Source organism: Linderina pennispora (assembly GCF_002104995.1).
Source record: "Linderina pennispora strain ATCC 12442 chromosome Unknown DL89scaffold_7, whole genome shotgun sequence".
NCBI lineage: Eukaryota > Fungi > Kickxellomycota > Kickxellomycetes > Kickxellales > Kickxellaceae > Linderina > Linderina pennispora.
In genome coordinates, this window is record NW_024468255.1 from 388381 (window position 1) to 407290 (window position 18910).

The following is an 18910-nucleotide window of genomic DNA, read 5'->3' on the forward strand; positions in this document are numbered from 1 at the left end:
GAGGAAAAGACGCCTCCCCCTGCCCCGCACAGGCATCCACTGAGGACCAGTCTTCCTATAGAGTAGCGAAATTATCAAGATCGAGAGCAGTGCTGGAAAGAAAGAGTCAGCCCGCAACCGTCGGAAAATTTTTTCGCAATCTTATATACCCCCTGCCGGCCAGCCGATGCTCAGTTTCAATTTCCGCTGATTTACTGATCAATCACGGGTGATTCTTGCCCTTATCTTGGGCAGCCTCCATGTGTTGAAAAACAATCTGGTATTCAAAGACTCGGCTAAGAAACAAGTTATAGAAGGAGAAGAAAAATGAAAAGAAACTAGGTCAAGCGAAACGAAAAATGGCCAGAGCAGACGCAAATGGAATATAGGCGACTGCCCCAAGCTGCATCCTCCACTTCACCGGACACTTGCGACGGAGAAAACAATGCTGTCTGCCAAAGCCGTTTACAGGAACGACTTGACAAAGTCACCGGTGATCTCGCGCAGCTTCTTGTCGGTGGCCTCGTCGATCTGGGCCTTGGTGCGGATGGTCTCGAGGATGTCAGCGTGGTTCGAGGTGATGAACGGCAGGAACTTCTGCTCGAACTCGACGACACGGTTGGTCGGGACCTTGTCCAGGAAACCGTTGACACCGGCGAAGATGATGGCGACCTGGCTCTCGACCGACAGGGGCGAGTACTGCGGCTGCTTGAGCATCTCAGTGAGGCGGGCACCACGGTTGAGCAGGAACTGAGTCGAGGCATCGAGATCGGAACCGAACTGGGCGAAAGCGGCAACCTCACGGTACTGGGCAAGGAAGAGCTTGAGCGAACCAGCGACCTGCTTCATGGCCTTGGTCTGGGCAGCCGAACCGACACGCGACACGGAGATACCGACGTTAATGGCCGGGCGGACACCCTTGAAGAAGAGCTCAGCCTCAAGGAACACCTGTCCGTCAGTAATCGAAATGACGTTGGTAGGAATGTAAGCCGACACATCTCCACCCTGGGTCTCAATGATGGGCAGAGCAGTCAGGGAGCCGGAGCCAAAGTCCTTGCTCATCTTGGCAGCACGCTCGAGGAGACGCGAGTGAAGGTAGAACACATCACCAGGGTAGGCCTCACGACCAGGGGGACGGCGCAGAAGCAGCGACATCTGACGGTAGGCAACAGCCTGCTTCGACAGATCGTCGTAGATGATCAGGGCGTGCTTGCCGTTGTCACGGAAGAACTCACCCATGGCGCAGCCCGAGTACGGAGCGAGGTACTGCAGGGGAGCGGCCTCCGAGGCGGTGGCGGCAACGACGATCGAGTACTTGAGGGCGTCGTTCTCCTCGAGGGTCTGGACGAACTGGGCGACAGTCGAGCGCTTCTGGCCAATAGCGACGTACACACAGTACAGCTTCTTGGACTCGTCGTTGCCATCGTTCCAGCGCTTCTGGTTGAGGATGGTGTCGAGAGTGACCGAGGTCTTACCGGTCTGACGGTCACCAATGATCAGCTCACGCTGGCCACGACCGATGGGAAGCATAGAGTCGATCGACTTGGTACCGGTCTGCATGGGCTCGTGCACGGACTGGCGGGGGATGATACCCGGAGCCTTGACCATGGCACGCGAGCGCTTGGCGGCCTTGATCGGGCCCTTGCCATCGATGGGGTTACCCAGAGCGTCGACAACACGGCCGAGCAGACCCTCGCCGACGGGCACGTCGACAATGGAGCCGGTACGCTTGACAGTGTCACCCTCCTTGATCAGACGATCGTTACCGAAGACGACAATACCGACGTTATCAGCCTCAAGGTTAAGGGCCATACCCTGAACACCGCTGGAGAACTCAACCATCTCCTCAGCCTGGACGTTCTTCAGACCGTAAACACGGGCGATACCGTCACCGACGGACAGAACGCGACCGGTCTCCTGAAGGTCGACCTTGTTGGCAGCGCCGAGGATGCGCTCCTCGAGGATCGAAGTAACCTCCGAAGCACCTACAGACAGCAGTGCGCGTTAGTGCGGATCCGCCTAGTCAATAAATCGAGAATCTAAAACATCCACCACAGGAGATAAGAGGGCGGCTACTTACCAGCCTTGGCACCAGCCATGGTCGGGGTCGAGGTAGAGAGGGCACGGACCACAGCAGGGGTGGAAGCGCGGGCCTATTATGAACAGGTGCAAACAATTTGGTTGTTATCAGTACACCCGCTTGAAAAAAGGCGAGGGGCAGAATGGGCAGGCTGAATCTCTTTACTGAATCTGGCGTGGCCGGCGTTATTATTCTGAATCTCGACTACGAAATTCGCAGACAGTCGCCATGAATCAGGCCGAGATTCAGAAGCAAGTCGGCCAACCCTTCCTCGATTAAAAATATTCAGTTGTGCGTGCGGTGGGTCCTGCGCGATAAGCACAGGGCAGGGTGTGCTACTTACCAGAGCGCGGGCAAGGGGCACGCGGGTAGCGGAGGCAAGACGGGTAACGTTCTTGAGCATCTTATAAATGAGGCGGCTTATAATCGGTGCCTTTTTAGAATCTCTAAATTCAAAAGAGGGAGTGAAAAAAGTAGAGAGGTGTAAGAGCAAAGGAAGGCAGAGGACGAGGAAATCGCTCTATAGCTCACGATAAAGGCCCCCACCTCGCTAGTGGCAGCAGACTCGGCGCGGGCAAAAAATGCCCACCACAGATAGTGAAATGCCGGTTCAGATCGCCAAAATGCTGGAAATTCCGCGCCGACTCGCGGTTCGCCGTCACAATCAGCTGCTGTGCTTGCCAACAATGCATAGCAGGCCGCAAAAACACTGGCGAGACTGCCAGCAGCAGAGATGCTGGTGTTTGCGATTGAGCCCGGCTACAGTTGCCTGATCGGTGGTGCATGGCCTGGCATGGTCGAGGTGCATGCCCCTTTTGCTAGGATCCGTAGCTGCATGGCCCAGGACGACAACCTTATCTTCAAAACGCCATATGGAACCAGCTCGGTGCACAGATACTTGCCGGCTCGGCCAGGCTAATCGCCAATCTGAATTATACTCCTTGCCGATCAATCAAGTCTGCTGATTCGATCCCAGAGCGTGATAGAGAGCCCAAAGCGTGCCCTTAGTTTGCCGAGCGATTTCGCTAATGTCTGTTGAAATTATTTTTCCCGCTCTAACGCACTCTCACATTCACAGAAACCAAAAATGTCGCTCGGACTAATCGGACGCCGTGCCCTCGGAGGACTCTCACAATCCGCTCGCCAGTACGCAACAGCAGCCGCTGCCACTGCGCCCGCTGTGAAATGGTCCTCAGAGTCGACCGACCTGATCAACCGCCTGCGCGACCAGCAGAAGTACTACGCGACCGTGCTGATCAAGGGCCGCCCGTTCACGGTTACTCAGAACGACGTTATCATCATGGATCGCATCAAGGAGCTTGAGCTTGGCGATGCCCTGGCCCTGAACCAGGTCACAGAGATTGGCTCCCGCGACTACACGATCAAGGGCCAACCGCTGGTGGACCCGAGTCTGTTCAAGATCCAGGCCACTGTGATCGAGCACCCCGACGGCAAGCTGTTCAAGGTTGTTAAGAAGAAGCAGCGCACTGCGCACCAGCGGACAACCCACCACCGCAACCACCACACAATGCTGCGTATCTCTATGCTTGACGTTAACAAGATCTAAAAATATATACACATAGCAGAATTCAAAGCTAGTCTCGATATGGCTGATGCCCTTTGCACGCTGCAAAAAGATATCGCTCACAAAAATATGCAAAAGATGTGCTGTTGCCTGGAATCGAACCAGGGTCGACACGGCCACAACGTGATGTACTGCCACTATACTACAACAGCCTGAACTATGCTCGTTTTCTGAGTTTTGAGCGAAAAATGAGTGTATAAGAAATAGCTATTCTGCGCTTTTCTGCATATTTTTGTGCCATCTCCAGCACATTCCCGTTTGTGACGAATTCAATGCTGCTATCAATTGAGTAAATGCACTCTCAATGGGAGCATTCGCAACGATTTATTCCTTATTTTGCTTTGCAGATATTCTCTAGAACCTTGATCCCTGTGGTTTTGACAAAAGCATCAGTGTACGAGGAGACGCCTGTGCTATCGGTCGACATCTGAGCAACCATATCCCGGACACTTGCCTCCTTAGTATCGCTATCCGAATTGACCATCTTCGTCAAGAGGTCGAGCCACCCTTGTCTGCGCTTCACTCCACCGTCAAAGTACTTGTTGAACCTGTCCTGAATCCCCTGGAACCGGTACAAACCAAGCACCGGCCCTTTCTTTTGCTCGGCCTGTTCCAGCTGCCCAAACAAATCGCTCAGATCGTTCTTGATATCGCTGTATGCCTTCTCCTTTTTGTTCATGTACTGCTTCAGCGCCTTGAGCTTGGCACTGTCATTGAAATCTTCGCCGGGGAAGTTGCTCAGGAACATCTGGCGCTTGAGTGACTTTAGTTCTTTGCCGATTACGTCCAGGTTCTTGGGGCCGTTAATAACTGCACGCACTTTGCTGTTGAACTCGGGCATGAATGTATCCACTCTTGTGCACATCTGCTTTACTATCTCGGGGTTGTCAGATGCGGTGAAGATAATCAGCTCGCTGGGCTCCCAAATGAAGTTGCATGTAGGCGTAGAGTCAGTCTTTTCGTACCCATCTAGCTCTTCCAATGCATTGTACATCATGTTTGTCGGATTCACAGTCCTACCGTCTAGGCACTGGATGCTCTGGGTTGTAGTTGAAAGCGCCTTGCCCCCGCTGCGCTGGCAACCGCAGTACTTGTAGTCCTGTGCGTTGCTGTACCCGCGAATTTCGCTAGTGGTGATGAGTCCAAATACACAGCGGTCCTTCCGCGACGAGGTAGTAACCTCAGTCCGCCTAGTAAGAGCCTGCTTGTCTGTGCGAGCCTGCTTCTTTGCAACATTCGTGCTGGGAGAGAATGACACCGAGCTGCTGAGCACCGATTGGTCGCTGGGAATATCGAAGCCGACAAAGTGCTCAATAGCGTCGCATCCATGGCTCTTGACCAGCCCCTTTGCCTTCTCGAGCTTTGGTGCGAGCCTAGTGAACTGGCCCTGGACATTCTTTGGCAGTGTCCCCCATATTTTGGTAAACATCTCCTTCGAAATTTTTGCGCCTTCCGCAGCAAGCTTCACAACCTTGCTGACGCCCTTCATCTGCTCAGCAGCCTTCAGCGCGCCTCCGATCTCCTTTGCGAACTTTGCGAACGTGGTTGCTGCCTTTATCGCCTGGGCAGCCGCCTTGATTGCTTGGCCAATAAGCCCAATGCCAAAGTCGATAATTCCGCCGATCAGCGTGCCGATAATGAGCTCGATAATGAAGTTCTTTAAGAAAGCATCCATCTCCTTCTGCTCCTCGACCCAGTTCTGGTAGCGATAGAATTGATCCAATGTGTCGTTGCCGGACTGCGTGCGCACAATTACTTGGATGACGCCCTGGTAGAGGTCGTTGAGGTCAGTGTTTCGCGAGTCAAGTCTGTACTGCATGTCCTTCAGAGACGCGGTCGCACTGTTTGTGAAGTTTGACAGAACGACACCCATCTTGGGTGGATAGTCAGCAACGAGTCCTGGCAAAAAGTAGTGCCCGCCGCTGCACGACTTTGGCCGGCCTTGAACTACCGGTCGGGCTTCAGTCTGTCGCCTATGCCGTCTGTTTGGAACAGATTTCTGATTCCGCCCCTCAGGAGGGTCATAGCATACATAAACCACCTTTTGGTTATACTCGGCGTGCATGTCAATAACCCCCATATCCATCCCGAGCGTGCCATTGACATAGTCTGCAAACTCTGACTCCTTGTCTGACCTGAGATCGTATGTGATGTCGTACCTGTCCTGGTACTGCACCGACGGACACTTGATCTCTGAGCCGTTCTTGTTGTTTTTGCAGGTGAACCAGTCACGCTTCTCAATACAAGACACCTCGAACTTCTCAAACACAGATGTCCGGATGGTCGATTGATACCGGTCTTGCCACTTTTTCTCCATATCCTCGTCGTTGAGGTCCTCTTTGGCTGCATTGAGAAGCAGCTCCATCATCTTTGATCCGGCGAGGATATATAACTGGTAAACACGTTCAGGAGCCAGCCCGTTTTTCTGCGTGATTACATCGTTGACGCGGTCGAATATGGTATCCCAGAAATCGTCAGGCATGTACTTCTTGTCGCGCAGTACCAGATTGTCCTTAACCATACCCAAAAAGTCTGAATCGCTGATATCACCCACGCCTTGTACATTGTAAAAGCCAAGGGAGACGTCAACGTCGTCGTCATCGTCATCGTAATCCTTACTGTTGCTGATACTGGTATCATTTTTGTTGTCGCTACCAGCACTGATCACAACATTAGGGGCAGAGATATGCGCTGGCTGATAGTTGATACCTGTAACAGCTGAAACCAGCGACCCATCCTTGTCATCCATATCGATAGCCCACATGGCAGTACCCGCTAAGCAAAGCGATTTGGCCCCCATCACTTTCCTTTTCAGAGAAGCCGGGTCGTCGTACGAAACATAGTTCGAATCGCCATAAACCATGATGTTGACCATCGCATCCTGCTCGTAACGCATGTCGCTCGCAATGCTCTTGAGTTCGGCAATCTCCGCGTACGACAGGACTCCGCTAGCATTGGTACATTTACCTGGAGCACCCCCTTCGGTAAACTTGCACCCAGTCGTCGAGCACCTTGAGTCGGCCATCTTAAACGAGCGGCCGTAGAACCCGAGACCCATCAGAATCTTGTCAGATTTAACGCCGGCGCGCTCGAGAATCTTGATGGCCGTATTTACCTCAGTAATGTTGGCATGCGGGTTCAGGTAAGGACCAGCAGACTTGACGTTAGCGTCCCATGTACCATGTAGATCGTAGGTCATGTAGACGATGTAGTCAACGAGCTTAGAAAGAGCAACAATGTCATACCCCTTCAAATAGTATGGGCTTGCTGGAGCCGAGATGGAGATTGACCCACTGCCGACGGCTTCACGCAGCTCCTTGATCCAAGTGACAAAATTCTCATAGTCCTCGGGACGACCTCCGTGGTCAGGAGATGTGGGGTATTCCCAGTCAATATCGACACCATCGATCAGATTTTGCTTGATCCAGGTTGCAATGACGGCGTTGAACTTCTTGCGACCCTCTGAAGAGGCAGCCAGATCACTGAATCGATGCTGAGTAGGTCCTGGGTCGTTAAAAGCCCAGCCGCCGACTATTCACATACCAAAATTACAAATTAGTGAGGCTGAATAAACAGATGTGTCTACATACGTCAAATGGCTCATATGCCGCTTACCTGAAAGGATGACCTTGAGTGATTTGTTGATCTCTTTAAGCTTTCTCATCGACCCGAGCTGCTGCGCTTGATTGTCGTTCAGATTTGGGGCAAAATCGGCATTGATGTCGGCGAAAGCAAAGTGCAAATGGGTGAATTGCTGCGGGTCGATATCACCAACCTCATACTTGCCGCAGGTGCGGTTGGAAGCCCACGATTCGAAATATCCGATGCGCTTGGACATTGCGTTATCGCATACCTTATTCTCTGTTGGCCACGTCATATCGCAGTTTGACTGGCATCCAGGGCCAGTCAGCGGTGTATATGGATCACAGAACGCATAATCAAAGCCACAAAAGCCTGCAGCAGAGCAGCACAGGTTCAGTGGACACGATGAATTGCCTTTCGATGCAATACCGCACTGCGCCTCAGGGTTGATATCTGGGAGTGGCGGGCTGCCCGATGAAATGCATATTTTGGTACCAGCTTGCAGCCCGTCGCAGCTAGTCCATCTCCAGGTGTTTTTGTTGAAGTCAGCAATATCAGAGTCACTCAGATCCAATGGCCTACCAATTGAAGAACAGGTCTCATCCTTCATAACGAGATGCCACTTGCAAGAGCCATCAGCATTCGCAGCTGGTTTGTTGGATGGAAGCGAGCCAGCGGAGATGCATAGCCTCTGTCCTATTTGAAGATTATCGCAGTTGATGTCCTTGTTAAATGACTTGAGAGTATTGTCGTCAATGGTGTTCTTGGATGCGATTGATGAACATGTGTCACCAGATGAGATAGTGTGCACTGTGCATAGTTTAGCTGCTGGCGATGACAACTCGGGAAAGCTATCTGCAAGAGCCAGCACAGCCTGGGTGATAAGAATGATAGGAAAATGCAGGTTCATGATAAAATAATGCAAGGTGTGGAATGCATGCAAATGAGTAATGAAGTGAATAGGTGCAGCGAACCATGGGTGCTGTGCTTCATTATATACCAGAATCGCTCAAAGCTGTTTCGTCATTTGAAGGGCTGCTTGATTTCCTGAAGATTTCCTTAGTAATCTACAAAGTTGGGACCATTTACTTTCCAGAGCCTCTGCATGCGTTTCGTTGAGGGATACCCATGGCTGTCGATCCAGGAGTAGCTATTAATAGTTCCTTATTTATGAGAGGAAATCAATTCTGCGCGACGATCCCATGTACTGAGACCGATAAGCTGGCACAAAAGCATTTCATGATATTGCATAGCTGTTGCGTGGGACCCTATATTTAGCTTCTGACGTATCTATCATTAGCTTGGTAGATTTTTGCACATCGCTGCTTCTAATTTTCAGCGAATTTGAAATTTTTATGCATTGATTTCTAAGGATACATGATTTATTGTAGATGTAGGTGGTAGGGCAAAACTACCAAAGTATGAATTATCTAAGTTTCAGTCATTTCAATGCTACCCCTTTAACTGGAAGCTACTAGATCCCAGAATTCTCACAGTGATACCTGTGACTATCTATTTAATGATATTTCTTATCTTTTCCTCTTCTAACCCCACAAAGTCACTTAATTCCTAGCAGTTACTATAGGAGCTGAGAGTAAGCAGTGCATTATACAAAGTAGCATCTTGTGAGTATTCTCTTAGGTCTGTTACTTTTGTGTTCCTACTCCTGATACTAATATATTCACTATAAATATATGATTGATTTGACTTATAGGGAAATCTATTGTTTAATTCATATTTGGTAGAGTAAGCATCACTACCAGTGATACCTGTATGAATAAATAGACTGCACACACTCTCTATATTGAAAGGTATTGTTAGGCTGTTTGAGGTTATAAACTATTGAATTGGGCTGGGCTATCCTACCTAAGTAAAAGAGAATATATCAGGAAAAGACAGACTAAAGCTATCTTAAAGAGAAAATTGGGAGTTAGTAAAAAAGGAGAAGGAGAGACTAGACCAGTGACTAGACTGATTTGAGGATAAAAGAAAGAATAAGAAAAAGATCAGGAGAAGTAAACTAATGTTCTAATAGAGGTAACTAATTACTAAAGATTGTGGTGAACAGAAGCTCTATACATAGAATATGGAGTGTGCGATTAGAGCTTATGAGCATATTTATAAGCATAGAGGGCATCCTAACATCTACACCTACTATGGCATCTATTCGTCATAAGGAATTGCATTAGGTATTGCTCTTACAATCTAATCAAAGGAGGTCTATTTTATGCCCAATTTGGATGAAGAAAAGGTTGAGAGCATTGTGCACCAACTTCCAAATCCTATCAAACAACTTCATTCAATTGATGTCCATCACACCAACTTCAGTCTAGGTAGTATATTGGTCAATGCCAAAGGAAACCCTATCATTACCGATTTCGACTTGTCTGGAAAAGTCGGTGGCAAGGGCGGAACAAGTGGGTTTATGTGTAAGGAATCATACTGCAAGTCGGTGTAGGATGGCTTCTACTCATTGGACAAGTTGCGCATGTTCCTTTTGGAAAGACATAGAATGAAGCCTTGGGAACCGGGGGCCCATGGGTAGTATGAATATATTGGTATACTCGACCTGCAAATTGCAAACATGGGATTGCCAGCCAACAAACAGATATCGCTTGCAGAAACATGTAACGGGATAAAGGAGATGCTGGCACATGATGGGGTATCTGGAATGGGAAAGCGGAAGCAAATGATGATGTGTTTGTGGTGGAATACAAGTAGCAATAGGAATATGTTTGCAACATCGCAGTTTCGCCACTTTATTTTAGTTCAATTACGATATTCCCATCATTCCCTTTTCCGTCTACAACAATCAGTTGGTGTGGTGGAGGCAAGGCAAAAATTGTGGCACAGTAACCGAAAATTCCTGTAGAGTATTTTTTGGCAAGAGACCAAGAGATTGACATCAATTCAGGCTGTTGTAGTATAGTGGCAGTACATCACGTTGTGGCCGTGTCGACCCTGGTTCGATTCCAGGCAACAGCACATCTTTTTGGTCAGAAAACAAAAGTCACATGATCGATGGGTGGGGCCAGTAGGCGGGCGCGGCCATCGTCGTTTCGTCATTGATTTCAGCGCACAGTCGTTTTTTGTCGTCGCGAAATTGGCTTGTTTCTGTACTTTTCCTGAATTTTGCTTTCTTATAAACTAGGCTACTTATACAACGATTGCGTAGTGAGAAATGAGCGCTGGAGTTAAATCGTAAGGGCATCAAATTCGCTGCTAGAGGCAACATTCTGGAGTGGTTTCGGGTCAGGCACTAATTCCAAGGTTTACTTTTGTTAGAATTGTCGTGCTGTCGGTGTGCTTGGCGGCAGGGTTCTTGCTATCGATTCTCTCCTGTGCGCTGTACGGCAACTGGTGGCCACTGGCGGTGGTATTTACATATGCGCTGGCGCCGCTGCCGAATGCAGTGTTTGGGCGGTATGTGTCGTCTGACCCGCTGGCGGACGTGAGCTCGTCGGTAGCAGACGTGGGCAGGTTTTTGACGTCGATTTTGGTTGTGTCTGGATTCGGGTTCCCAATTGTGCTGGCGCACTCTGGTATCATTACGTCGATGGCGATGTACATGAGCATTGTGGGCGGGCTGCTGGTGTACGGAACAATTATTGTGTACTCGTCGCTATTCCGCGCGCAGCAGGAGTTTTGAAGCGTCTTTTGTAATGTAACTGCCAAGAAATAAAATGGCTCCATAGTCGCGTAGGAAGTGGGCCTCCAAATGAATGTACACCCGTGTGGGTTGAGCCCAGCATGGATGCCCAGCATATTTTATCACAATGGAGGGCGAATGCGAGCAGCTGGTCGACTTTTCAGGCAATGCGACGATGGTGCCGAGCCGCGGGTTCTTTGGGACATGCACAGATGTGAGCGTGTATGAGAAGCTTGGGCGTATCGGCGAGGGCACGTACGGTATCGTCTACAAGGCACGGCACCGGCGCACCGGCAGAATCGTCGCGCTGAAGCGCATGCGCGTCAACATGGACGACAGCAGCAGCGGGCTCCCGCTGTCGAGCTTCCGCGAAATCGCGCTGCTGACAAAGCTGCGGCATCCAAACATAGTCAGCGTGCTGGAGATAGCGGTGGGCACCAGCATTGACAAAGTGTTCATGGTAATGGAGCACTGCGAGTGCGACCTGGGCACATTGCTGGATAGCCGGGCGGTGCCATTCACAGCGTCGGAGGTCAAGAGCCTGGTGGGTCAGCTGCTGCGCGGGCTCGAGTTCTGCCACCAGAACTTTGTTGTACACCGAGACCTCAAGCTGCCCAATGCACTGCTGACAAAATCGGGCGACGTTAAAATAGCCGACTTTGGCCTGGCCAGGCTATTCCATCAGCCGCGTCGTCCGATGACGCCGCGCGTGGCTACTTTGTGGTACCGCGCGCCGGAGCTGCTGTTGGGTGCTGTTGACTACTCGCCAGCAATCGACATGTGGTCGATGGGGTGCGTGTTCGGCGAGCTGCTTGTCCATAAGCCGTTTATGCCGGGGTCGTCGGAGCAGCAGCAAATGAATCTTATTGTCGACATGATCGGTGCGCCCAACGAGCGCATCTGGCCTGGCTTCAGGAATCTGCCGCTGGCTGAGTCAATGCAGTTCCCTGACAACAAGTTTAACAACCTGAAGCTGGCTGTGCGCGGCGTCGGCTCCAACACAATTATGCTGCTGAATTCGCTGCTGACGTATGACCCGCGAAAGCGGTTGACAGTCCGACAGGCACTGGACCATCCGTATTTCTTTGAGATGCCTGCAGGTAAGGCCGCTTCTCTCCACAGAACTTGGTCGGGTTGGATCTACTGTCCTGTGTATTGACATGCTCTCTCCGTACTCTTTGTAGCTGCCAAGCCGGTTTTATAGATGCCACGGAACCATGTGATGCTAATTGCGGCTCGCAGTGAATGCCGCAAATCCACTGGTAAAGGTGCCCTTTTCGTCCCACGGTTCTGACGTTTTTCTGCTACACTTTTGTTTCTCCACTGCTTTTTTTGTTTCTTTTCTGTATACACTTTTCTGTACCTCTGAAGCAATATAAGAGCCCTCGACTATTCTTCAAGCCATCTTTCTTCTCTCCGATGACTGTTATCTATAACCACGCTCCGGCCAGTTCCTCCTACGCGCGTCACGTTCTGACCCAGCAACCGCAGCAACGCGGGAAGCACGATACACCCATGACCGTCACTACCAACAAGCCCAAGGCGTCCCAGGACATCACGCTGGGGCAGCTGGACCACTACAAGGAGAACTTTGACGCCGACATCAAGAACAAGCTAGCAACACTGACAATCTCTCGCGAGGGTTACAGCAATGCACTCGAGAACCGCTATGTGTTCACGCAGCACCCGCCAGTGTTTTCGAACAAGCTTGCGATTGACGCGCCGATCACGAACCAGAAGAGCAGCGGGCGGTGCTGGCTGTTTGCCGGCCTGAACATGCTGCGGCAGGGCATGATGAACGAGCACAATCTTGAGGAGCTCGAGCTTTCGCAGCCGTATCTCTTCTTCTACGACAAGCTAGAGAAGGCAAATTGGTTCCTGGAGAACATCCTGACGACCATCGACGATGACCTTGAGGGGCGGGTGGTGCAGTACCTGCTGAAGGACCCGGTGGGCGACGGCGGCCAGTGGGACATGTTTGTGGCTCTGATTGAAAAGTACGGTGTGGTGACCAAGGCTGCGTATCCTGAGACGTTCCATACGTCGAGCTCCGGGCAGATGGACAAGCTGATTACGTCCAAGCTGCGCGAGTACGCAAAGGACCTGCGCGGTATGCATGCCAAGGGGGCGAAGGTCTTGCAGCTGCGCGCAATGAAGGACCAGATGCTCGAGGAGATCCACAAGATCCTGGTGATCTCGCTTGGCCACCCGCCGGCAAAGTTCGACTGGGTGTTCTACGACAAGGACAAGGGGTTCCACGAGTTCTGCAACCTGTCGCCGCTGCAGTTCTACCATGACCACGTCAAACTCGACTGCAAGCAGACGGTGTCGTTGATCCACGACCCACGCAATGCATACATGAAGAAATACACGGTCAAGTACCTCGGCAACGTGGTGGGTGCCGAGGATGTCCACTATATTAATCTGCCTGTGGAGGAGCTCAAGAAGTATGCAGCCAAGGTGATCAAGGACGGGCGGCCCGTGTGGTTTGGGTGCGATGTAGGCCAGTTCCACTCGCGCGACAAGGGCATGATGGACACGGAGCTGATTGATTACAAGACCGGGTTTGGGTTCGGCATCAATGTGACCAAGGCCGAGCGCCTGCAGTATGGAGATAGCATGATGACCCACGCCATGGTTCTGACTGGTTTGCACAGCGAGGAGGGCAACAAGGTTGTGCGTTGGCGTATCGAGAACTCATGGGGCGAGGACTACGGCAACAAGGGGTACCTGACGATGACGGACCGCTGGTTCGACGAGTTTGTGTACCAGATCGTGCTCGAGAAGAAGGACCTGCCCAAGGAGATCCTGGATGTGCTTGACCAGGATGCGGTGGTTCTGCCGCCGTGGGACCCAATGGGGGCTTTGGCACAGTAGTGCAGTTCATCTATATGGAATCTTAATTTCAGTACCTCTCATCTGACCTTGCTACTGCATATATCTGCAATTCCCAGAGATGTCTGCTGACCGTGTCTTGCAGAAGTTACCTGCAGTGCTTAGTCCCGGTATATGAAGCTATTGTTCCCCTCTGCTGGTTCCCTCATTTGCTCGTGGCCCACGTTGCTGAATGCCATCCAGGCAATTCCACAGATGTTTGTGGCTAGAGGGATGTTGGCCGTTAAGCCGAGCTTGCTTACCGGAATACAGCCCTGCGGAATGCCAGACTCCATATTGCGCTGTGACTGGCCGAAAAGTAACACAAAATCTCGGGACCACGGATGGAGATCCTAATTGATATTTGCAAAAGTCACAAAGTTTGTCCGGAGCAGCCAATTGGGGAAGATCGGTGCAGATTGGCGCAGGCTTTCCTGGCAGCGAACGGGGCAGAGGGAGTGAGGCACTGAGGAACTGTTGTGGCCCTCTCCCCCCAAATGTGTCTGCAGCAAAAAAAAAAGCGTCGTGACAACCAACTGCTTCTTTTGTTCTTTTTTTGCTGGGCATCCTTAGCATTGAGCGTAGACGCCTCCCCAAACACGGCACTGCTGCAGCTTCACATGGGGGCATATAAACAGGCAGAGGTGTCGCCCGGCTCTCCACTGCTCTCCTTCACTTCATTTCGTTACTCTAGAGGTATCTCGGTTTTTCCTATACACCATGGGCGGCAAGCAGACCATCGTTGACCCGGAGAAGGACTTTGAGCCTCCCAATTTCACCATCAAGGAGCTGCGTGACTGTGTGCCGAAGCATTGCTTCGAGCGTGACACCATGCGGTCGTTCAGCTATGTGGCGTATGATATTCTGGGAGTCATTGCGCTGGCCACATGCGCGACGTACATCCACCAGCTGCCGCTGTTCCTGCGCGCTCCGGCATGGATTGCGTACTGGATCGCACAGGGCGTGGTGTGCACCGGGCTGTGGGTTATCGCCCACGAGTGGTAAGTGGAAAATTTTTCTTATCTGCTAGATGCTGGGACTGGGTTCTGAATCGCCGGCGATCGCCCCACGGGGCTCTGTTGGGATTTTTTTAAAGCCACTATGAAACCGATTGCGTGGTGGTTTTCAGTTTGCTACTGGTGACTAAAACGGTTATTTCCGTAGCGGCCACGGAGCGTTCTCAGACTCCAAGGCTATCAACGACGCTACTGGGTGGGTGCTGCACTCGGCGCTGCTGGTGCCGTACTATGCGTGGAGGCATACGCACTCGCAGCATCACAAGGGCACCAACAGCATGACGCGCGATGAGGTCTTTGTGCCGCGCACCAAGTCGTACCGCGGGCTGCAGGGTAAGCCGTCGACGCCGGCCTGGAGGACCGACACGCTGTTTGAGGAGACGCCGCTGTACCACATCTACCTGTCGATTGGGCAGTCGCTTGTTGGCTGGCCCGCATATCTGTACCGCAACGCATCGGGGCCCAAGTATGCGCGCGGCGCCTCGCACTTCAACCCGAACGCAGTGCTGTTCCGGCCTGACCAGTTCTGGCAGATCGTCATCAGCAACGTCGGCGTGCTGCTGACGGTGCTGGTGCTGACCTACTCGGCGTGGGTGTTCTCGACGGCTTCGGTGTTCTTCTACTATCTGGTGCCGTATCTGTTTGTCAACTTCTGGCTGGTCACCATCACATTCCTGCAGCACACCGACCCTGTGGTGCCGCACTACGCCGACGACTCGTGGAACTTTGTGCGCGGCGCGCTGTGCACTGTCGACCGCGACTACGGATGGGTGCTCAACACCATGCTGCACCACATCCAGGACACCCATGTTGCCCACCACGTGTTCTCGCAGATGCCGCACTACCACGCTGAGGAGGCCACCCGCCACCTCAAGAAGAAGCTGGGAAAGTACTATTACTACGACCGCACCAACTTCCTCTATGCGCTGTACCACAACCTGCGCCACTGCCAGTTCGTCGAGGACTCGGGCTCCGTGCTGTTCTTCCGCAACACATCGACCCCGGCCGCCAACTAGGTCCATTTCTTTCTTTAGTTACACATTAAAACAGTCGCTTAGTGAATCCCGAGCTATTGGCCGCCATGCCTGTCTCCTTCTTGTGCTGCCGGTACGCCTCGCGCAGATGCGCCGGCGTCAGTGGCCCAGAGTCGCCGCGCTCCTGCTGAACCGCCACTGCGCGCTCGACGATCTCGCCGACGAACACCTTGGAGAACCCGGCAATGACAAACGACAGAGTTGGCGAGATCTGCTGCCCCAGCACGCTGCTGGCCAGCCGCCGAACCGCGCCCTTGCTGAGCGCCGTCCGTCTGTACACGCCATACCGCTGCTGCTGCTCCGCCGACAGCTGGTCCCACAGCTCCTTGACCTCCTCCTTGCTCTGCTTGACCAATGTGACCTCGTCGTCCCCTAGCATCTCCTCCTCGTCGTCATCTGCCTCCGTGTCCTCGTCGTCTGGAATGCCAGTGCGCTTTTTCAGCTTCTCCGTTATCGCTGCTGTGTCGGGCGCTGTGGGCTTGGGCTTTATTGGCGTTGCTGTGCCGGAGCGTGCTATGGTGGGCTTGCGGCCCGAGAGCGTGGTGCCGCCGCGCTTCCGCTTTTGACGCAAAAGTGCGGCCGGTGTCAGGAGTGTACGGGCACGCTTTTTGCCCGGCTGGCCGGGTGTTGCTGGGTGCGGTGTGGAGCCTCCTGATGTGGGTGTGCTGGATGTCAGGTCGTTTGGCATGGCGAAAGGGGCTGAGTTGTGTGTTGGATTTATGCCAATATTTTTGGCTGGTTTGAAACAAGCGTGCGGCTAGTGATATGCCGTGATTTTGGGGCATATATACAGCTTTGCATTTTACTCGTGCTTTTCAACTACCACCTTCCATGAAGTCTCAGATCTAAACTGCTCAGCGCCCGCCATTATTCCCAGCCCCGTGCCCGAAAAAGAAGCCTCAGGACTTGCTCGACTTAGGCTCAATGGCAGGGGTTGCTGCAAATATATGCATGTGCCGCCTTGGACGATTGAACAGTAGAGCAGCGCTTCAGGTGTTTGGGCAACAGGCTCGTAGATCTGTACATGGCCAGCAGCATTGTGACGTCGGCACACCCTGCTGTTGGGCCAGGGGAGGTGTTGAAGAGAACACAGAGATGGGCATGGAAAAAAGACAAGGCCACATTCTCTTCCTCTATTTTTTCATCAACTCTATATACTCTACCTCTCATGAACGCCGACCAGCTTCCCGTCGCAGCTCGCCAGAAGACTATCATCAAGGGGTGCCCCAAGACCCAGACTGCAACTGACAACACCAGCGGCATGTACTCGTCGCTGGTGTGGGCGTTCTAAGCGAATACAGCTTTCTTATACAGGTGCTAGCCTGTGCATTTTAAATGTAGTTGATTTGTACCATAAAAAATGTTGCCAAAAGTATCTCAGCCATGCCAGGCTCCATCGCACACACTATCTTGCCACCGCCACTCCAGCGGCATTCCACAAAACGTCCCATGAAATGCCTCATTAAAGCCTACAGTGGGGGGTTTTATTACCGGCGCATGCGCATCCTGCGCTCACGCTCCCTCTCCTCGGCGGCCAGACGCTCCTCTTCGCGCTTGTCCTCGAGCTTGCCAATCTTGGCGCTCCGCCGCTCCTCGCTCATCTGCTGCATGGCTGAGCTCTCCATATTGTAATCATCGTCGTCGTCTACATCACGGTAGCGCACACCAAACATCTCGCGGATCGCCCCCACGCGATACCGGCTCTCGTCCTCGTCGTCCACCACAAAATCATCCAGTGAATCATACTCGCTCTCGTCCTCATAGTCATCCTGCCGCCCACGGCCACAGGGCGCCCGTCGTTGGCCCATCTGTCGTCGGTCAGCGGGTCGCCGCACGCCGCCGGGCACTGGCCGCCGGGCCTCTGCGTGACGCGCATGCTCGCGCGCCGCACCGGCGCTGCGCGGTGGGTCATTGCGGCGAATGCCAGAGGCGCTGGCTGGCCGAGATGCCGGCCGGCCGCCGATTCCCCGATCTCTCGCACTGTCGCGGACGCCAGGCCGGGCACTGGGTGCATCCCTAAGCGACTTTGACCGCACACCGAACCGATCGATTTCGCGCTCTGGCGGCCTGCGCACGCGCTCCGGCGGCGGCGAGGCCTTCCTTTTTCCCGCCTTTGCCCGGGCTGCCTCGGCCGGTAAGCACCGGTCGCCCGCTGCCGGCCGGCTCCTTGGTACCGGCGATACGCGCTGCCGACCAGCTGCCGCCGTTTTGTTTTCCCTGGCGCTTGGCCGTGTCATGGGCTCTTTGCGCGATGGCTCTGTAGCTCTTTTCCGCTCGGCCACCGGCGACATGGTCCGTTGCCGATCTCTCGGGGCTGCCCGCACATCAGCTGAACGCATTGGCTTTGCCTGCTCCCGGCTGACAGCGCTGACAGGCTTTCCCGACGCAATCTGCATCAGCTGGTCATACGACAGGGGCTTTGCCACCGGCTTGGGTGCTGCCGGCTTGGGTGCTGCCAGTGTTCGCTGCCCGGCCGCTTCTGCACGGGGTTTCCGGGCGGCTGCATTCCGGGCCTGCTGCGCAGCCAGCTTCCGCTTTGCTTCCTCGGCTCGCTCTGCTTCAATCCGCTTCCGCCGCCGGGCCTCGCGCTCTGCCTGCTCGCGCCGCTCTGCCTGCTCACGCTCGCGCACCCGCTGCTCCAGCTCCTTGCGCTGCCGCTTTTCCCGTGCCTCGCGATCCGTGTCTCGGTTGCTGGTCGTATCTGTCCGCTGCCGCTTGCGCTGCAGTGTCATTTGCTGCTGCATGTCAACTGTATTTTGCTCTGCCAAGCGCAGCAGCCGTTCAAACTACAAAAAAGGTTAAATGCGTGAACTTTAGCGGAAATGATTGGCAGCATGCTGTATGAAATAAGAACACAAGGGCTTGAAAGAAGAGTAGGGCTGGTTGTTGACGTGGACCCACGTATAAATGTGCTTTGGTCATTCCATTGCATTTTGCTGGCACCAAGCACCAGCGTGCCCCTACACCACCATGGACGGGCCCATGTCCTTACCTCTGCGCCCATTTTGAAAGTAGAACGTCGTGTTTTTGCAAGGAAGAAAAAGTGTACAAGCGCAAAATAGTAGAAAATTAAACTGGGTGACAGAGAAAGTGAAGGAGAGGCAATGCAAC

The 18910-nt window shown here is 52.9% G+C and overlaps 12 protein-coding genes and 2 non-coding genes across 14 annotated transcripts; 7 read left to right on the forward strand and 7 right to left on the reverse strand.

The window, feature by feature from the left end:
- Positions 1–239: 239 nt before the first annotated feature.
- On the reverse strand, positions 240–2540 carry DL89DRAFT_267726 (ATP synthase F1, alpha subunit). Its single transcript, XM_040887638.1, has 3 exons — positions 2403–2540; positions 2060–2132; positions 240–1964 (listed from the first exon to the last, which is right to left on the reverse strand). Exons 1-3 carry the CDS (start codon positions 2460–2462, stop codon positions 445–447), a joined length of 1653 nt encoding a protein of 550 aa, XP_040743219.1. The 5' UTR covers positions 2463–2540; the 3' UTR covers positions 240–444.
- A 559-nt stretch (positions 2541–3099) lies between these two features.
- DL89DRAFT_267727 (uncharacterized protein) lies at positions 3100–3653 on the forward strand. Its single transcript, XM_040887639.1, has one exon. It carries the CDS (start codon positions 3147–3149, stop codon positions 3624–3626), a length of 480 nt encoding a protein of 159 aa, XP_040743220.1. The 5' UTR covers positions 3100–3146; the 3' UTR covers positions 3627–3653.
- Positions 3654–3725: 72 nt separating this feature from the next.
- DL89DRAFT_t84 lies at positions 3726–3796 on the reverse strand. Its single transcript has one exon. It is a non-coding gene; the product is annotated as a tRNA-His (tRNA).
- A 2520-nt stretch (positions 3797–6316) lies between these two features.
- DL89DRAFT_274977 (glycoside hydrolase) lies at positions 6317–7521 on the reverse strand (the record flags this gene model as incomplete). Its single annotated transcript, XM_040889246.1, has 3 exons — positions 6317–6353; positions 6377–7175; positions 7260–7521. 3 exons carry the CDS (start codon positions 7519–7521, stop codon positions 6317–6319), a joined length of 1098 nt encoding a protein of 365 aa, XP_040743221.1.
- Positions 7522–10140: 2619 nt separating this feature from the next.
- Positions 10141–10211, forward strand: DL89DRAFT_t79. Its single transcript has one exon. It is a non-coding gene; the product is annotated as a tRNA-His (tRNA).
- Positions 10212–10512: 301 nt separating this feature from the next.
- Positions 10513–10875, forward strand: DL89DRAFT_223541 (vacuolar protein sorting 55; the record flags this gene model as incomplete). Its single annotated transcript, XM_040884643.1, has 1 exon — positions 10513–10875. A coding segment is annotated over one exon (363 nt), but the record flags the coding sequence as incomplete, so codon positions are not given.
- Positions 10876–10906: 31 nt separating this feature from the next.
- Positions 10907–12269, forward strand: DL89DRAFT_267730 (Pkinase-domain-containing protein). Its single transcript, XM_040887640.1, has 2 exons — positions 10907–11975; positions 12060–12269. Exons 1-2 carry the CDS (start codon positions 11003–11005, stop codon positions 12077–12079), a joined length of 993 nt encoding a protein of 330 aa, XP_040743223.1. The 5' UTR covers positions 10907–11002; the 3' UTR covers positions 12080–12269.
- Positions 12270–12390: 121 nt separating this feature from the next.
- DL89DRAFT_246694 (peptidase C1-like family protein) lies at positions 12391–13752 on the forward strand (the record flags this gene model as incomplete). The annotated part of the gene is made up of 1 exon (XM_040885110.1): positions 12391–13752. The coding sequence occupies one exon, from the start codon at positions 12391–12393 to the stop codon at positions 13750–13752; it is 1362 nt and encodes a 453-aa protein (XP_040743224.1).
- DL89DRAFT_162606 (uncharacterized protein) lies at positions 13677–14507 on the reverse strand. The gene has a single exon (XM_040883681.1). It carries the CDS (start codon positions 14377–14379, stop codon positions 13891–13893), a length of 489 nt encoding a protein of 162 aa, XP_040743225.1. The 5' UTR covers positions 14380–14507; the 3' UTR covers positions 13677–13890.
- On the forward strand, positions 14258–15794 carry DL89DRAFT_162581 (delta-12 fatty acid desaturase). Its single transcript, XM_040883679.1, has 2 exons — positions 14258–14750; positions 14914–15794. The coding sequence occupies exons 1-2, from the start codon at positions 14470–14472 to the stop codon at positions 15779–15781; spliced, it is 1149 nt and encodes a 382-aa protein (XP_040743226.1). The 5' UTR covers positions 14258–14469; the 3' UTR covers positions 15782–15794.
- On the reverse strand, positions 15443–16542 carry DL89DRAFT_267732 (TAFII28-domain-containing protein). Its single transcript, XM_040887641.1, has one exon. It carries the CDS (start codon positions 16485–16487, stop codon positions 15807–15809), a length of 681 nt encoding a protein of 226 aa, XP_040743227.1. The 5' UTR covers positions 16488–16542; the 3' UTR covers positions 15443–15806.
- Positions 16543–16604: 62 nt separating this feature from the next.
- DL89DRAFT_162583 (uncharacterized protein) lies at positions 16605–17174 on the reverse strand. The gene has a single exon (XM_040883680.1). The coding sequence runs from the start codon at positions 17060–17062 to the stop codon at positions 16721–16723; it is 342 nt and encodes a 113-aa protein (XP_040743228.1). The 5' UTR covers positions 17063–17174; the 3' UTR covers positions 16605–16720.
- DL89DRAFT_267733 (uncharacterized protein) lies at positions 17123–17672 on the reverse strand. The gene has a single exon (XM_040887642.1). It carries the CDS (start codon positions 17605–17607, stop codon positions 17287–17289), a length of 321 nt encoding a protein of 106 aa, XP_040743229.1. The 5' UTR covers positions 17608–17672; the 3' UTR covers positions 17123–17286.
- DL89DRAFT_267734 (uncharacterized protein) lies at positions 17659–18905 on the forward strand. The gene is made up of 2 exons (XM_040887643.1): positions 17659–18585; positions 18792–18905. The coding sequence occupies exons 1-2, from the start codon at positions 17720–17722 to the stop codon at positions 18859–18861; spliced, it is 936 nt and encodes a 311-aa protein (XP_040743230.1). The 5' UTR covers positions 17659–17719; the 3' UTR covers positions 18862–18905.
- The last annotated feature ends 5 nt before the right edge of the window (positions 18906–18910 follow it).

What these genes read in the sequence shown, in the direction of transcription:
- DL89DRAFT_267730 (XM_040887640.1), top strand. Translation starts at nt 11,003, where the DNA reads ATGGAGGGCGAATGCGAGCAGCTGGTCGACTTTTCAGGCAATGCGACG. An exon ending in TTTCTTTGAGATGCCTGCAG is followed by an intron (nt 11,976 to 12,059) that starts GTAAGGCCGCTT and finishes TACTCTTTGTAG; the next exon opens with CTGCCAAGCCGGTTTTATAG.
- DL89DRAFT_267727 (XM_040887639.1), top strand. Translation starts at nt 3,147, where the DNA reads ATGTCGCTCGGACTAATCGGACGCCGTGCCCTCGGAGGACTCTCACAA.
- DL89DRAFT_267732 (XM_040887641.1), bottom strand. Translation starts at nt 16,487, where the DNA reads ATGCCAAACGACCTGACATCCAGCACACCCACATCAGGAGGCTCCACA.
- DL89DRAFT_267734 (XM_040887643.1), top strand. Translation starts at nt 17,720, where the DNA reads ATGCCAGAGGCGCTGGCTGGCCGAGATGCCGGCCGGCCGCCGATTCCC. An exon ending in AAGCGCAGCAGCCGTTCAAA is followed by an intron (nt 18,586 to 18,791) that starts CTACAAAAAAGG and finishes CCATGTCCTTAC; the next exon opens with CTCTGCGCCCATTTTGAAAG.
- DL89DRAFT_162581 (XM_040883679.1), top strand. Translation starts at nt 14,470, where the DNA reads ATGGGCGGCAAGCAGACCATCGTTGACCCGGAGAAGGACTTTGAGCCT. An exon ending in TGGGTTATCGCCCACGAGTG is followed by an intron (nt 14,751 to 14,913) that starts GTAAGTGGAAAA and finishes TTATTTCCGTAG; the next exon opens with CGGCCACGGAGCGTTCTCAG.
- DL89DRAFT_162606 (XM_040883681.1), bottom strand. Translation starts at nt 14,379, where the DNA reads ATGCCCCCATGTGAAGCTGCAGCAGTGCCGTGTTTGGGGAGGCGTCTA.
- DL89DRAFT_162583 (XM_040883680.1), bottom strand. Translation starts at nt 17,062, where the DNA reads ATGCCGCTGGTGTTGTCAGTTGCAGTCTGGGTCTTGGGGCACCCCTTG.
- DL89DRAFT_267733 (XM_040887642.1), bottom strand. Translation starts at nt 17,607, where the DNA reads ATGGGCCAACGACGGGCGCCCTGTGGCCGTGGGCGGCAGGATGACTAT.
- DL89DRAFT_267726 (XM_040887638.1), bottom strand. Translation starts at nt 2,462, where the DNA reads ATGCTCAAGAACGTTACCCGTCTTGCCTCCGCTACCCGCGTGCCCCTT. An exon ending in TGCCCCTTGCCCGCGCTCTG is followed by an intron (nt 2,133 to 2,402) that starts GTAAGTAGCACA and finishes TGTTCATAATAG; the next exon opens with GCCCGCGCTTCCACCCCTGC. An exon ending in CATGGCTGGTGCCAAGGCTG is followed by an intron (nt 1,965 to 2,059) that starts GTAAGTAGCCGC and finishes TGCTGTCTGTAG; the next exon opens with GTGCTTCGGAGGTTACTTCG.